Genomic DNA, 15,429 nt, shown 5'->3' with positions numbered 1-15,429 from the left:
TTCTCCTCACAAACTCTGTCTTTATTTTGTGCATGTTTTTGGCCACCTCGGGGTCAGCCACAGGCTTTCCCAACAACCCAACAAATACGTGACCATTCTTCTCAAACCACAGAAATTCTGTAGACAACTTTTCAACCAGTTTTTCTTTTATTCCCTCACTACATTCATAGGAGGCTCAGGCAGAGTGAAAACCGCGGACACTGACGGGGCACCCGCCTTGTGCTTGGGGCTGAGGGCTTCGACACTGGGAAGTCCTCACAACAAGCCCCAAGGATATTACTCTCCCTGTTTTATAGGGACGGAATCTGGAGCACAGAGGGGTTTACTCACTTGCCTAAGATTGCACAGCTAGTGAGGAGTAGAGCAAGACCTCAAAATCCAGGCTGCCTTGCCTGGTGCTTTTGCTTATCCAAGATTACATTGCCAGATGCTTAGTAAAACTTCACTGTGCTTCCTGCCGGCGCCCTTACCAGTTCTCCAAGGCTGAGCTCCCTTCCAACACGATGGCTTCCTCATCACCTGTTCCCACAGCTGTTTGTTTTCTTGTTATGGGGCTCTGGAGCTGTGGGGAGCTAAAAGAGCCCATGGCAGGGAATCTAGAAGCCAAATTGAACCCCTAGCTTTGCAGCTGAAGTGATATGAGGCCCTAACTAGTTAGAGTTAGGGTTCTAACTAACCCTCTACTTAGAAGAAGTTGGCCTTTCCTGTGAGTGTCATGGGGGCCCCTCATATCCAGAGATTCCTAGTGGCCCTGAGGAAGGGGAAACAGTGGATATACCATATGTGGGTCCAGACAGCCCCTTTAGTGCCTTCCCCACCCTCATCCGAATACCATCTCCTGAATCCCGCCCCCAGCTGGAGATGGGGCAAAGACAGAGAAGGGGGGTGCACTTTGGAATATGCACATTCCTGTCCCAGGACTTGAAGCAACACACTTTCCCTCCAGGGAGCTGGAGTTTCCTGTTGTCTAAAATATCAGGAATGAGGGGAGAGAGCCAGATGACCTGACCCTGGCATGGATTTTGCTTTGAGTGTGACATTCCTGGAATTAGACAAATTGACGATTTCACCATCCTAACAATTTACGAGTTTTACATGGCTTGGCACACTACCTTCCTCCCCATTCCCTTTGCTAAAGAGAAAATGTGGGCATTAAAAAGGATCAAGCAGGTTTGGCTTTTTAACTGTACCTCGTGAACCCACCCGCAAAGAGACAATAAAAGCCTCCCATTGGAGGCAATGAAACCAAACCACTGAGGCTGGCTACTCACCCATCCCCCACCCCCACCCCCAGCTGTCCCTGATGCCATATGGCTATCTATGATCCAGGTGGTCACAGCCACACCCGGACGCTGCACCAGCAGCAAAAGAGGCAGGTAGAGAAGCAGCAGCCTCTCCCATCCCCCAGAAAGGCTGAAAACAGCAGAGAGCTCACTTCCATCAAATAGATTGATCTGGTTCTCAGTTGCTCAATTCAGCACTTGTGGTGTACCTTTTTGTTTTGCTTTGTTTTTTTTAACTTCTCACAGCAAGAGGGGGTACTTCTGCTCAGGGAGCAAATTGCTTTTCAGATAGTCATAGTCCTCAAAGAGCCTATTTGCTTCTCCATTTACTTTAAACACACACAAAACCCACTCTTAACACTGTCTTTTTCTTAAGGCAGAGCTAACGGGAATCGGGAATCTCTCTACAAGGAATAAACTAGAAAATGAGCCACTCAGAATAAAGTGGAGTAGGATCCTACAGAGGCAATCAGAGTGCTAAAGCCACTTATATATAATCTCTACCCCCCCCCCGCCCCACAAAGAAAAGGGAGGGGGAGGAGAGAGGAGATAAGGGTGGGTAGGGGGGAGAGGAGGAGAGACAAGAGGAGAGAAGAGGGAAAACTATTCACATCATTAAGAAACATTAAAATTTATACTTGAATTTAGCACATACAAATTACAAGCCTCTAAATCTAGAGGAAATCCTCATCTTTCCAATACTTTGGGGAAGGAAAAAAGGAAAGAAAAAGAGGTAAAGGAAAGGAAAGAGGAATAGAGGGAAGTAAGGAAGGAGAGAGGGACAGCAGGACTTGGGTGATATATTCTATCCAAACTCTCTGGATGCCACCTGTGTTGGCTTGAACTTCTACAAGCCCAGCAGTGCGAGCCCTGGACTAGGGAACAGGAGCCAATCATCACCTAGCATCCTTTGAATGGTGGACGCCAAGCTCATGGCTATACATTATCTCATCTGACCTTCCAGCAATTCTTAAAGGAAGATTGTAATTATCCTTGCTTTGAGGAGAATTCAAGGAGGCTGAGTGACTTATGCAAAGCCACATAACTTAATAAAGTAGCCAAGGTAGAATTTGAACTCAAGCCTCTTTAAGCCTTTTTTTAAAAAATTTTTTTAAGTGTTTTATTTATTTCTAGGAGAGAGAGAGAGAGACAGCGTGAGCAGGGGAGGGTCAGAGAGAGAGGGAGTCACAGACTCAAACAGGCTCCAGGCTCTGAGCTGGCTGTCAGCACAGAACCCGACGTGGGGCTTGAACCCACGAACTGCGAGATCATGACCTAAGCAAAAGTCGGACGCTTAACCGACTAAGCCACCCAGGCGCCCCAAGCCTCTTTAATCCTAAGCCTAACTTCCCAAGTGTGCTGTCCTACTTCTAAATAGCTAGGAGATGTTTTTAAAGTTATTTGAAATGTTAGCAAAGTTCACCACGTAACTTCAGATTCACCTTGCCATTAAAAAATTGTTTTATAATGTTTATTTTTAAGAGAGAGAGACAGACAGAGCATGAACAAGGGAGGGGCAGAGAGCAAAAAGAGACACAGAATCTGAAGCAGGCTCCACACTCTGAGCTGTCAGCACGTAGCCTCATACAGGTCTCGAACCCACAGACTGTGGGATCATAACCTGAGCTGAAGTCAGAGGCTCAGCTGACTGAGCCACCCAAGCACCCCTCACCTTGCCTTTTAAATTATAGACTTTAAAGATGCTTATTCAAATACACCCCAATAACATCAATTTCACCTGCATTTAAATTAAGTGAGTTCCAGGAAGCCCACACAGACAGTCAGATAGGTTTACCTTACATACTGCAATGGGATTAAAAAGACACCAAAATTCTAAAAAACTGTCAAGAAATTCAAATGAATTCCAGTTTGATCTCGATTTGTATCTACTGGTCACTTTTTACGGGCTTAACACCAAGCATGCCAGGCCGGGATAAGTGTTCTCCAAATGCTATTGTAAATCCATTGTCACCTGTTTGTTCTCTGTTTAACAAATAACCCATCTTGGACCTTTTCCACTAGTTGGCTTTGTGGCATCAAGGAAATGGTCAAGCTGAAGCCAGTTGAAATGACCCTTAGGTTAAGGATTCACTTTGATTCCAAATTGTACTGATAATGGAGAGACTCTCCCCTAGATGTCACTGTTGGGACTCTCTGGGATATTCCGCCAGATGGAGGGCCTACCAGGACCTGGTAGATGCAGTCATTGAGATAATGCCTCTCCTTCTTGGAAGGCTTAAAATATTTCCAACAGATGGAAGGAGCATTCTACACACTTTTCTGGAAGCGTCAGATGGCCTCAAACATTTATGCACATAGTTGAGAAACTTCAATCCATCAGCTAATGCCATGAGCTTTGCTTTAATGAGCATTTCATCAGCCAGCTCACTCTGCTAAGCAGCATGGCTAAGCCATCTTCTATAACCGGAAAAGGGAGTAGGGGAGGAAGGGACTACCATGTCCTGAGTGTCTCCTCTAAGCCACATGCTGCACTGGCCACTTGACATCCATTGCATCTTTGCAACAACCATTCCTTGGGGTTGATTGTTATCATCTGATTTTACAGATGCAGTAATTGAGGGTCAGTAAGGGAAGGTGACAGTTAAATGCCTTGACCAGAGCCCAGGTGCTCTTTCTGAGATGCACTGTGTCTCTGTCTGCCTAACATCCACCTGGAAGGTGCCTGGCACTCTGACCATGTACCATCTGGCTAGAATGGTTGGCGTGGTTTCTTTTGCTACCTTGGGCATTATTACATCTTGATAGAAGCCCCATCAAGGCTTTTGACTTAGGATTTGGCAGAGTTCGACACATGGGCCTGAAGGCACCTTCTGGCACTCCTCTGCAAAAGGGAACTCATCAGTGCTCTTCTCCCAATACCTCTAGATGTTTTGTCAGTTTTTAGTCCAGTGTGTACGGTGGCTGCAAACCCACTTCTTCCTACATTTAACCCTCACCCCTCCATGGAAAGACATATAAACAGAAGACATAGCCCTAGATTAAGAGTAAGGAGATGTGTGCTCTGGACCCAGCTCTGCCACTAATCTATGGTCACTTCTTGGGCCAGACCCTCAGTTCCTTTGGGTTCAATGTCCCCCATCACAGAACTAGGGTCTTGGTTAAGTTGGCATCAAATGGCTCTTTCTAGTCTAACATTTTGAGCTCTCAGCAGCGGGGGGGTGGGGGTCGGGAGGTGGGGGGTGGACAGTATTCAGGCTGCCATTATTCTGATTTCTAGAACATGATCCTTTCAACCACCTTAAGCAACATCTGTGTATCCCTAGTTCTGTCTAGGTGGTCAGTTTGTCACACACAAAACCCCTCTAGGCATCACATTCATCTGGGAAATAAATGAAACAGTGGTGTGTTCTGTTCCCTGTGCTCCCAGCATTCAAAATTCCAGGGATATCACAGGATTCCCACTACAGGTAGCACCACCTATTTACAAGTCACTCCTTCTTATCTTCATAAGCAAAACAGAAAGTCATATCTGGGACTCACAGGGTGACACACGGCTGGTGACCCATGAAATGTCCATCTGGCTCTTGACAAGAGCCTCGTGACCCTCAAATCAGCCCAACGTGTTTTCGGATAGCACTCGCTGGTCAAATATTTGAGCTGCCAGCCCTGTGACTTACAGTGTGATGTGTGTGTCTTTGGAGACGGTCTTCCCATTTCTTATCTTCCCCTTTCTCATTGGAGAAATAGCGACAAGGGCAGTGTTTGTTATTAGCCGAATACATCATCTCTTGTAACTTCCACGTGGAGCCGTAGTGTTTGGGCCCCACAGAGCAGGCTGTACGGCCTTCCTGCTGACAGCCCGTCAGATGTGAAAGGCCAACAACCGCCTTCCTCTGGGCTCCTCTCCCCATTCAACCACCCCCTTTCTCCAACAGCTCCCCCACTGTCCTGTTCCCCATTCCCCCTTACTTCAGGTGGCTCCAGCAATGCCAATCTTGAAGAGGATTGCCTGTGTTTTTCCTTTTGTTTGAAGCCATCTAAAAGATTCTTAAAGAAAAACTAAAACACACCTGGCCTTTTGACTTCAGGAAATGCAAATGCTTCAGAATGAGGTGTGTTGTTTTTTTTTTCCATCCTTGGGTTTCTCAGAATTAGAGCTGAGGTCAACCAACCAAACACACAAAGATTGAAGGGGAAAGGAAAAACAGAACGTGCATGTGTGAGAGGCCAGCCCAGGGTTGTACTTCTCCAGCCACCTGTTTACAGAAGGTTCCTTGACTAAGATGCCACCACAAGTGACATGATGTGAGGGGGCCTCCGACCAATGAGCAGAGCCTGTTCTTGTAATTCTGATTCTCGCAATGTGTGTTGGCCTCAGTCCAGGGCATGAGTCTTATCCTCCCATTTAATCTCAGCTCAACTGAAGAACTATGGGAGAATGAGGCTAAATGTCATTCCAGCCCCAAAGGGAAAGCAAGCCAAGCATCCCCATTCACCTCACTCCTGCCAGAACTCGCCTGACATCCACGGAGGGAAGTAAGAGGGACAGACTAGGTGATTCAATTCAACAAACATTTAAAGAGCATCTTCAGGGGAGAGCACTGGGGATATATAAATAGTGGTCTCTGCCCTGAGGGTTCACAGTCTAATGGAGGAGGCAAATAGGCAAACAGAGGGAAGGTCAGAGATGATTTCCAGGCTATGCATTAAATAAGGAGTAACCCCTGGTGAAGGGAGATTCCAGGGGAAGAGGCAAATTAACCAGTACGGTGGCCAGCAATCTACCCGGGAGTTAGAGTCAGATAGCCTAGGTCTGAATCTCACTCCACCACTGACTAGCTATGCAAATGTGAACAAGTCATTAACCTTTTAAGGCCTTGGCTTCCTTATATGCAAGACAGAAATCATTGTAGTACCTTTCTCATGGGGTGGTCGCAGAAGTGAGAGACGGAATGTAACACACTTAGCAGAGTACCTGGAAGATCGCCATCACTCATCTTGTACTAGCTATTGTTTTTGTCCACACTGCTACTGCCATCGGGATCAAGAGTCTGAGGGAAGGAGGGAAGGTGGGGCATGACACTTGAAAATGCAGTAGGGACAGAATGCTAGGAACCAGGAACACCCCGTGGAGGGTCTTGGCCCCGATCCTGCAGGCACAGTAAAGTCAGAAAGGGACTTTGAGCAGAGAAGAGACCCAGGCAGGTATGCCTGGCCGAAATTTTTTCCGACTTGATGTTCCACATGCCCAAGAAGGGGAGACTGGCCAGAGAGACTCTCTTAACGCACTCACAGTTCATTAGAAAATAAGCAGGCCTCATGCTGTCATTCTGATTCTAACACCTCAAGAGTGTGGGCTGTGGCGGAAACAGGCAGGACCAGAACACCAGGTAAGAGATGGGATCAAACGAATGGCAGCTGGCCCACCAGCCCTCATCACCAAGGAGAACTTTGGGCCAGAGCATCTTTATGGGTTAATGGCAGACAAGGATGAAAACCATCCCTTGCTTTTCTGGGGGGAGGGAGGTGTTATGTGGGGTTGCTGCTGGCAGTGAGCTTGTACAGACAGCAGAGGGACCTCTTCACTTAACTTTCAACTTTTCCAAGGCTCCATGGGGACATGAGGAAGGCCAGAAGGGATTTCCTTAAGCCTGGGGCAGAGAGGGAAACCTGGAAGATTGTAAGCCCCACAGATGCCAATCAGAGATCCAGGGAGAAAACACATCAGGGTACGGGCTACTTCAACTGAACAGGCCCATGGCTATCTAGTATCTGATGGACAGAATGAATTGGTCACTCTGGGGACTCCATCAAAAAGATGTCAGTGTCAGGTCTTAGATCTCCCAGTTTTATAATAAGATACGAAACCAAGATCCAAAGACAAGAAGGAATTTACACAGAGTAAGTTGAATTCATGAGTCATTGCAGGAAATGTATAACTTGGTTCTTTGCATATATAATAGTTTCTATAATAAGAAGCTGCTAAGCCAGCCTCACCAGTGAATATATTAAAAATATTTTTATTTCTTAAATACCATAATGACATAAACACTGTCATTTTCCCCTGCCAAGGGAGCTCCAGATAGCAGGCTTTCTACTTAGATCTCTTTAATTCTATATCCTCTTAAAATTGAGCACAAGACTGTGTTTATCGCCACTGTCCAGCAAATGATGTTGAGGAGGAAACCTGGCCTCTGGAATCAGACATGGGGATGAATCTCAATGTTATCACTAACCTCCTTGACCTTGTATCATTGACTATGTCTAGGTGTCAGGATCAGCCTTACAGAGTTATTCTGAGAATTACACCAACAGAATATATAAGAGTACACAGACCAGTATCTGTTGCATTCTCAAAAGAAGGATAGCAGTAATTACTATCAGTATTATCGTTCTGACCATCCCTGCTTGGCCGAGGGACATGGGACAATGTACTTAATCTGTCTGCTCCCTAGACTTTTTTCTATCTGTAAAAGGGACTTAATAATACCACTCTCATATAGTTGCTGCAACATGAATTGAAGTATGTAAACTGACAGGAATGGCACCTGGCACATAGGGGAACTCGGGTCTTATTAGTTTTCTTCCCTCAATTTCCAGTCTTTGGTAAATGTCCAAGTGGAAGGAATCAACTGAAAAGGATCTTATGGAACCTGATGGCAAAATGAGAAATAAACAGGTATCCTTTTAGCCCCCCAAATGGAAACAGAATACTAAGTGTCTCCATCAAAGGGTTATGAAAAAAGATCTGATGTCTCCAAAGTAGAGAAAGACATTTAATGTGTGATCTCCTTATTTTTAGGAAATTGCTCAGGGGACATCTCATGTATACTGGAAAAGGCTCCATTTGAGAAGTCGTGGGCCTACCTCCAAGGTCAGTAACTGAATCCAGGAACTCCAGCCACTTGAGGGCAACTTCCTGTGGCCTTTCTGAAACCTCTAAGCCAGAGGTCAAAGGAGAAGCCCATGGCTAAAGCTGACGTGCAAATGTAGTCTCTAGCCTGCATGCTATTTTTTATAATTTGATTTTGAAGGCCTTAGGGGGAGGGGGACCTGGATGGCTCAGTCAGCTGAGCATCTGACTCTTAGCCTCCACTCAAGTCATGATCTGAGATCGAGCCCCACATCAGACTCAATGCACTGACAGCACGGAGCCTGCCTGGGATTCTCTCTCTCCCTCCCTATCTGCCCTTCCCCTTCTCTCTCTCTCTCTCTCAAAATAAATAAGTGTACTTTAAAAAAGTGTTTAAAAAAGGCCTTGGGGGAAAAGGGGAGAAAGCCACAAGACTCCTCCTTTCTCAGTCTCCTTCCCATTTTCCATTACTAACTTGGCCTCCGAAGGCATTTGTGCCTCACCCCCACGCTCCCTCTCTATTCAGCCACCTACAAGTTTTGGGCCAAGTGTACAGTACTTTTTCCTCATGAAAGAGAAGCAGGCTTTTAGTCTCTGCCTCTGTCGAGTTATTCACAAGGGAGCCACAAAATTGCCTTGTCCCCAGATTGACAGCTTAATGAACATGCTGGCACATAGCCTATTTGCATCTTGCAGCATGCATCAGGTAAGAGGCCCCTTATAAAGGAAATAATACAAGGCACTTACATGGGGAAAGCCGAGATACGGAGAGGATGGCCAAGATTCTCTGAATAGCCATTCTGCCTGTTTTAAAAATTCAATTTTGCAGTTAGATTAGTTCTCACTCTTCAACTGAATCGCAACGAGGTTTAAAGGGAAGGCAATTAAAACAAATGCCAGCTTTCCAGTTCCCAAAGGCACCCTGACTAATCAGTGCTGATTTTCACTTGTTAGGACTCAGAGAGACTTGGCTTTCCACACGAACATGTCTGCCACATCATCAGCTTTTCTATAAATCCCCGCTGGGAAGAGCTCCTTAATGTACGCTTGCGTGATCTATACAGTTATGTTTGGCTGCCCTTTTAAAGAGAGGAAGACATTAAAAAATTCAGACAATGAGTTGTTAAAGACACATTTTAATATGAAAATCAACAGACTGAAATTCTCCTGGAAATCTCGATGCCTGAATTGGTTACGAACTGAAACAAACTATCATATCTCAGATACTTTATGCAGTGCCTACCAAATAGTACTCCCTTATTGATGAAGCATTCATTGATTGATTGGTCCAGGACTTGTGGGGAGTACAGCATAGGAGCTCACAGTCTCAAGAGGGAAATATAATAATTATAATAATAATAAAATAAAATATTAATTAAGTGGAAAACGCTTCTATAAGAGGTAGCAGTCCATTGCCCATGTGTGTTCTGACCCTTCAGCTTTAAGCATAGAACATCCCTTGAATGTTAAGCAGTACCTAGAATGAGAAACATGGAAGACATTCCAGATGGTTGGAACAGCAGGCAGTATAATAGAAAACACGAGTCTGGAATGGGAAACCTTGAATAAAAACTTCACATTTTCCAATCTGCCCCTGAAATATGCCCAATAACCCTGTCTTCTTGTCCTTCTCTTTATAGTGTCAAAGCATTTAAACAAATCCGAGTTGTCTTGGAACAAAGATGGCATTGTCCGTGGAGTCAGCTATCAGGATGGGAATCTGGTAATCCAGTTCCCAGGTTGGTACTTCATCATTTGCCAGCTGCAGTTTCTCGTGAAATGCCCAGAACATTCTGTTGACCTGAAGTTGGAGCTTCTCATCAACAAAGATGTCAAAAAGCAGACGCTGGTGACAGTGTGTGAGTCTGGAGTGCAAACCAAAAATATATACCAAAATCTCTCACAATTCTTGCTGGAGCACCTCCAGGTCAATACCACCATATCAGTCAAAGTGGATAAATTCCAGTATGTGGATACAAACACCTTTCCTCTTGAGAATGTGTTGTCCATCTTCTTATACAGTAGTTTAGACTGAATGAACCACTTCTCCTGGCCTTCAGGAAGAAAGCCACTCTCTACCATACAGTATTTTATCCATCAAACACTTGGGCAAAAAGAAAACTCTAGACCAAGACTAAAACCACAAAGGGTATTAAATAACATGCTTCTCCTTCTTGTCTCTTGGAAAGATACAGCTCCAGGGTTTAAAAAAAAAAAAAAAAGAACAATTTTGAATGAGGTATCTTTCAAATAGAAGGCAGGGAAGCAAGGCAGTGAGTGTGGTGGGAAAAGTCCCACATAGGTGTCAGAAGGGTTGGATTTATGCCCTGGCCCAACCACTAACTCACTGTATAACCTGGAGCTATTCCTTTCCCCTCCCTGGAACTCTGGATCCATGTCTCAAAAGTGAAGGGGCTGGATTTGAATTTCTCCAAAATCTCTGCCATCTCAGAAGACCAGGATCTCTCACCCCAGACCTGTGACCTAAGATCCCAGGCAGTGTTCTAGAAGTCCTGCAATCAAAGGAAAGGCCCTCACACCAGTCTAAATCCAATGATACTAGAAGTATCTGGCTTCATGTCACCTCAGCACTGTCAGAATTTGGGGACAAGTCTCAGAGTACCTTGCCAGATGATGTGAGCAGTGAGATCTAAAATGTATAAAAGAAAGGGTTGCCCAACTGATCATCCTGAATCTAAGAGGCCTCCTGGTATTTGGAAAACTACCTGACTAGGCTTGACTCCATTCAAGTTAAGATTGACAATAACCCAACAACAGACAGCTTTTGTGTCTTTTTGGGAAGGGCTGTGCATTCTGCAAACACTCCAACAGTGGGCAGTGGTCATGGTGATGCAGCCATTTGGTCAGGCAATGCTGCCGCCATTTCTCACATGATCTCTCTCAGGGAACCATTTCTGTGGAGGGTTATTAAGGCCCCAAAGTGTTGTTGATAAATGATGATGTCCCTGTAAATGATGAGAAGGCCTTCTGAACAATGGCAACCTCCTCTCCTGAGTTGGGCAACCATGAGATTTCTCTAGCTATGTCAACCTACCTTTACATCCATCCATCATTTCCGAAGGAGCACCTTATCTGTTTGAAAGAAGGACTATTCAGCTTGAAGTATAAATCCCCAGAGCTGATGCTTCAGAAGAAAAAAGGGACCCTTAACTGCCATGCAAAAGACTGGAGCAAAATTTGCATTTTTCTCTAAAAAGGAGGAGGGAAAAGAAAAATGTTGGAAGTCGGGCATGTTTGTCAGAGAAAGACTAGGAAAAATTTAAAAGAAGAAAAGGAAAAAAAAAGACTCAGTAGTGTTGGTATGGATGAGAAGGACTTGGGAAAACAAAACAGCTAGGGAAAAATGTAAGTCATTTGCTGAGCCGCATGCTTACTGTCAGCCTCCTCCTAGGCCTCCTCTATGAAATATTCAGTAAAGTCTACATTTCTCATAACACTTTCTATGAGTAGATTCGTTGGGAGGAGCAGGCATTAGAAGAAGTGTTGAATACAGCAAGCCAAGTATGTAGTAAACAGAGACAGATTTTGAGGACCCAAAACTAGAAAGTAAGGGAGTATGTGGCATTTGAGTTATAACCTAACTCAGAAGGACAAATGAACCTTGCTTAAGCCAACTCATGCATTCTTGAAAAGGTATCTCCAATATATGCTGTATAAACTAACCAAATCTTCTACCATCTCATACTCAAAGTTCAGAAAGATCCCATTCCTTCTCTGAGCAGAAACACCTGACTTTTACACTGAGAGTGGCTCCTACTCTCAGTCTCTGTCAAGCAATGCTTTGAAAGCCAACAGCTGAAGACACAGGGGACGCAGCATTTAAAGCAGTTCTGTAGCAAGACAAAGTAATCATTAGTAACTCCACTGAAAATAATACGGAGTGGATAATCTGGAAAGTTTAAACCCAGATTCTCTTACTCCCTGAAGGTTAACCAGCCCCTGGGAATGTGGTAGCATCTATGCAAGTAAAACAAATAATTTTTCTAACTAGGAATCCAGGCTAACCAAAACATATGCCCCCTTGGGCAAAACCAAACTGGAGCTCACACATACATACACATACACACACACACACACACACACACACACATACACATAGCATACATGCAGAACTTGTATAGAAGAGAGATATGTGAGTTGGTAAGAAACAATCAGTGTAGACTAAATGTGTTCCTACCCTTGAGGAATTTATAAGACTTTCTTTCTCCACATTTGGTAACTTTTTCTTCACCCAGTCTACCACCCACTGATGCCTCCTCAACTTACCCCAGTTCCCTCTTAGAATTCTCCAGTCACACAAAGTTTGGCCCAGAGGAGAGCACAGCAGCCCCAGGAGGGATGATAGGAATAGTCTGTAGAGGGAGGAAATACTGAGGGAAATTAGGCAGAATTTACCATACAGGAGAGCCTTCCAGAATCCCTGGAATACCGCTGATTATTCTGGCACTGGGGGACAAAGCCCTTAGTTAAGAGGATTGATAAGTCAGTCCCTGTGGTCCCTGGAAAAATCCTGAGTGACAAGCTAAGCCAGTGTTAGAATGCAAGCCCAATAGAGGGCAGAGACTTACAAGTCCTCACGTGTGGTTAGTAGCAGAGCTGAGATCAGAGCTAACAGCTGAGCCCAGCCTCCTGACTCCCCTGTCCATTATTTCCTACCACCCTTGATATGCTTTGTCCTGTAGCCTTTCTGTAATTCCTCAGGTCACATGTTTCTGGCCCTGCACCAGGGTGGTCCCCAGCATTCAGGGCTTCCTCTGTTCTTCTTTGCACCACTTGGATCCTCCAGACCCATCATTCAAATGTGAGACACAGATAGTCTATAGATTCAGTACATGATCAAATCACAGAAAAAGGTCAAGGTCTCATATAGAAAAGTATAATCTCCCAGAAACTGGAAGAAATAATTTAAAAATTAAAAGCTTACTGTTTTAATTTGAAGCTATGCATGTGTGTATGTATATGTGTGTGTACATATATATACATATATACGTGTCATATACATGTGTGTTTTATATGCATGTATGTGTGTGTGTGTGTGTGTGTGTGTGTGTGCACCTGCTTTGCTCTAGTAGTTATTTTACAGATTATCTGCTTAACCTATTGTCAGAGGAGGAAGCTTGATTCTTGCTCTGGGCATTGCAAAATGTGTATACACTTCTATTTATTTTTAATTATGAAAAGAACAGAAAATAATTTCTCCCAGTGCCTCCTTGCTTATTTAATAACTATTAATATTTTGCCATGTTTGCTTCTGCTTCTTTGTAAAAAGAAAATACTGCAGATAGAGCACTCTCACTCCCCCATCCTTTTCCTTGTAGCCTCTCCTTAGAGAGCTTCTGCCCTGAAGTTGTGTGCCCCTTCACTTACATAATTTTACAGTTGTTTTCCCATAAGTATATATAGTACAATTTTCTGTGGCTTTAAAAATTTCAATAAATGATATCATGCTTCATATCACATATGTGACTTGAAATTTTTCATGTAGTGTTGATGTTTTCAGATTGATACAGAATGACACATGTGGATCTGGCTCACCTGTTCAACTGTTTTATCGGATTTCATTGTTTGACTATGCCAGATGCCCTGTGCTCCTATGAATGAACATTTAACTTGCTTCTTGATATTGCTACAATGAACATATTTCCTTGAACAGCCCCCAGTCCTTACTGCTATTTTTCTATACAGCAAAAATTATAAATAGTATCTTGACACTAGTGAGTCAACCTTGGCTAATGAGGTTAGACCCGTCTATGGTCACAGCTTGTGAGCTGGAGCTTTGGAATCTAAAAAGCTCTCTCCATCTTTCCTAGAACTTCTGTGCTCTGCACATCCATTCCACACACAGCTCCTGAGCACCAGCGTGGTGTGGCGCTAGGACCCCATGCCAGGTGCTGGGTTATGTCCCTGCATGGGATGAGCCGTGGCTCTGCCAGACTGCTACAGAATCAACCCCAATTAACATGGGGTTTGAAACATACCTTCACAAGGCGCTCTGGGGCTGCCCTGGATCCAGTCTTCTCTCTAGAGAGTAAATAAAAAATACCACAAGGTATGAAGGATGAGTGCAACAACACCTGGAGGAAAATTCTCCCCCAAGACCAAATGTCTGTATTCCTTGGGGTCTCTTCCAGATCTCTTTTCTCTTCACCCTCCATGCTGTCTCCCTGCATGGCTTAATCAACTCCCCCTGGTTTCAATGGCAGCTTCTTGCCAATGACTGCCTAACTTATATCTCCAGCTTTGATTTGCTCCTAAAATTCAACCCCACATATTCAGTAGCCACTGGGCTCTCTACCTATTAGTTCTTTCTGAGACCTTGCAATGGAAGATTGGCACTCCACATCTAATATAGTGACTTTCAAGTGTGTTTCCCATGACTCAAGAGACGAAATGCTCTCCTTTACAAACAAAGATAATTACACACACACACAACCCTAAGACCAAGGATACATTAAGCAATACTGACCCTAGCTACTCATGACTAAGAAAAAAAAAATTCCTGTTGTGACCACCTGAATAGATTCGATCATGCTGTCATGAGTCACAACCCACAGTCTGCAAATATTATTCTAGCATGACTTTCCTTGCTCCACAAGTTGGAAGGCTCAAAGTATACTTTGCTAATTCTATTGCAGCTTGAGTTCTAGAAGAGTGTAAGTCCAAGATGGACAAGATTTTAGAATGTGGTCCACTCTGCTAGCAAGCAGACGTGTTGGGTTTTCTGCAGGTGGCATTTGCAGAGGCTGCAGTATTCATATGTGAGATGGGTGGGTGCAGTGAGTCTGAGCACAGGGACGGGAGCATCCATTCTGCTGACGTGTTCTGGTGCAGATTAGTGGTGGTTCTAGATCTGGCAGCAGTAGCTGCTTCCTGATTATGGTGGTTTCCTGTTTGAAACAGTGGTGTTGTGGCTCTAGAAGGGTACCTTCCTGACTGTAAGGTTGTTGAAGAGGCAGCAGCCACCCTAGCAGCCCTGTTCTGTGGGGAGGCATTCGAGGTTGCTCCCGAAAGTTCCACCTAGATTCTGGGTCTTCAGCCCTCTCGGCGAGTCTGTAAGCCACTTGACACTCCGTGATAAATACCTTCCGGCTAAGCAAGCTGGAGTGTCGTCTATTCTCTGCAAATGATCCCTGATGGATACAGTCTCAACATGGAAAGCTGACTTCACAATACCCAAACTTGTCACTGTTCCTATGTCCTAAATCTCAAGGACAATCTGAGTCTGTCATGACCCTCCTTTCCTATTATCCATCCAATCAACACCTGTCCAGTTCATTAAGCTCTCTTGTCCCTGCCAGAACCATTGCACCT

General features: G+C 44.5%; 1 protein-coding gene across 1 annotated transcript in view; it reads left to right on the top strand.

Annotated features, from left to right (window-relative positions):
* The window catches only part of TNFSF8 (TNF superfamily member 8), a 28,442-nt gene extending 14,867 nt beyond the window's left edge, over positions 1-13,575 (top strand). The window contains exons 3-4 of the mRNA XM_077769923.1: positions 8,047-8,118; positions 9,738-13,575. Of these exons, the coding sequence (XP_077626049.1) occupies positions 8,047-8,118; positions 9,738-10,132 (467 nt within the window). The 3' untranslated portion in view covers positions 10,133-13,575. The remainder of the gene's footprint in view (positions 1-8,046; positions 8,119-9,737) is intronic.
* The last annotated feature ends 1,854 nt before the right edge of the window (positions 13,576-15,429 follow it).

The sequence above is a fragment of the Crocuta crocuta genome, unplaced genomic scaffold, assembly GCF_008692635.1.
Source record: "Crocuta crocuta isolate KB4526 unplaced genomic scaffold, BGI_CrCroc_1.0 scaffold95, whole genome shotgun sequence".
Taxonomy (NCBI): Eukaryota; Metazoa; Chordata; class Mammalia; order Carnivora; family Hyaenidae; genus Crocuta; species Crocuta crocuta.
This window is presented reverse-complemented; position numbering and strand designations above follow the sequence as displayed.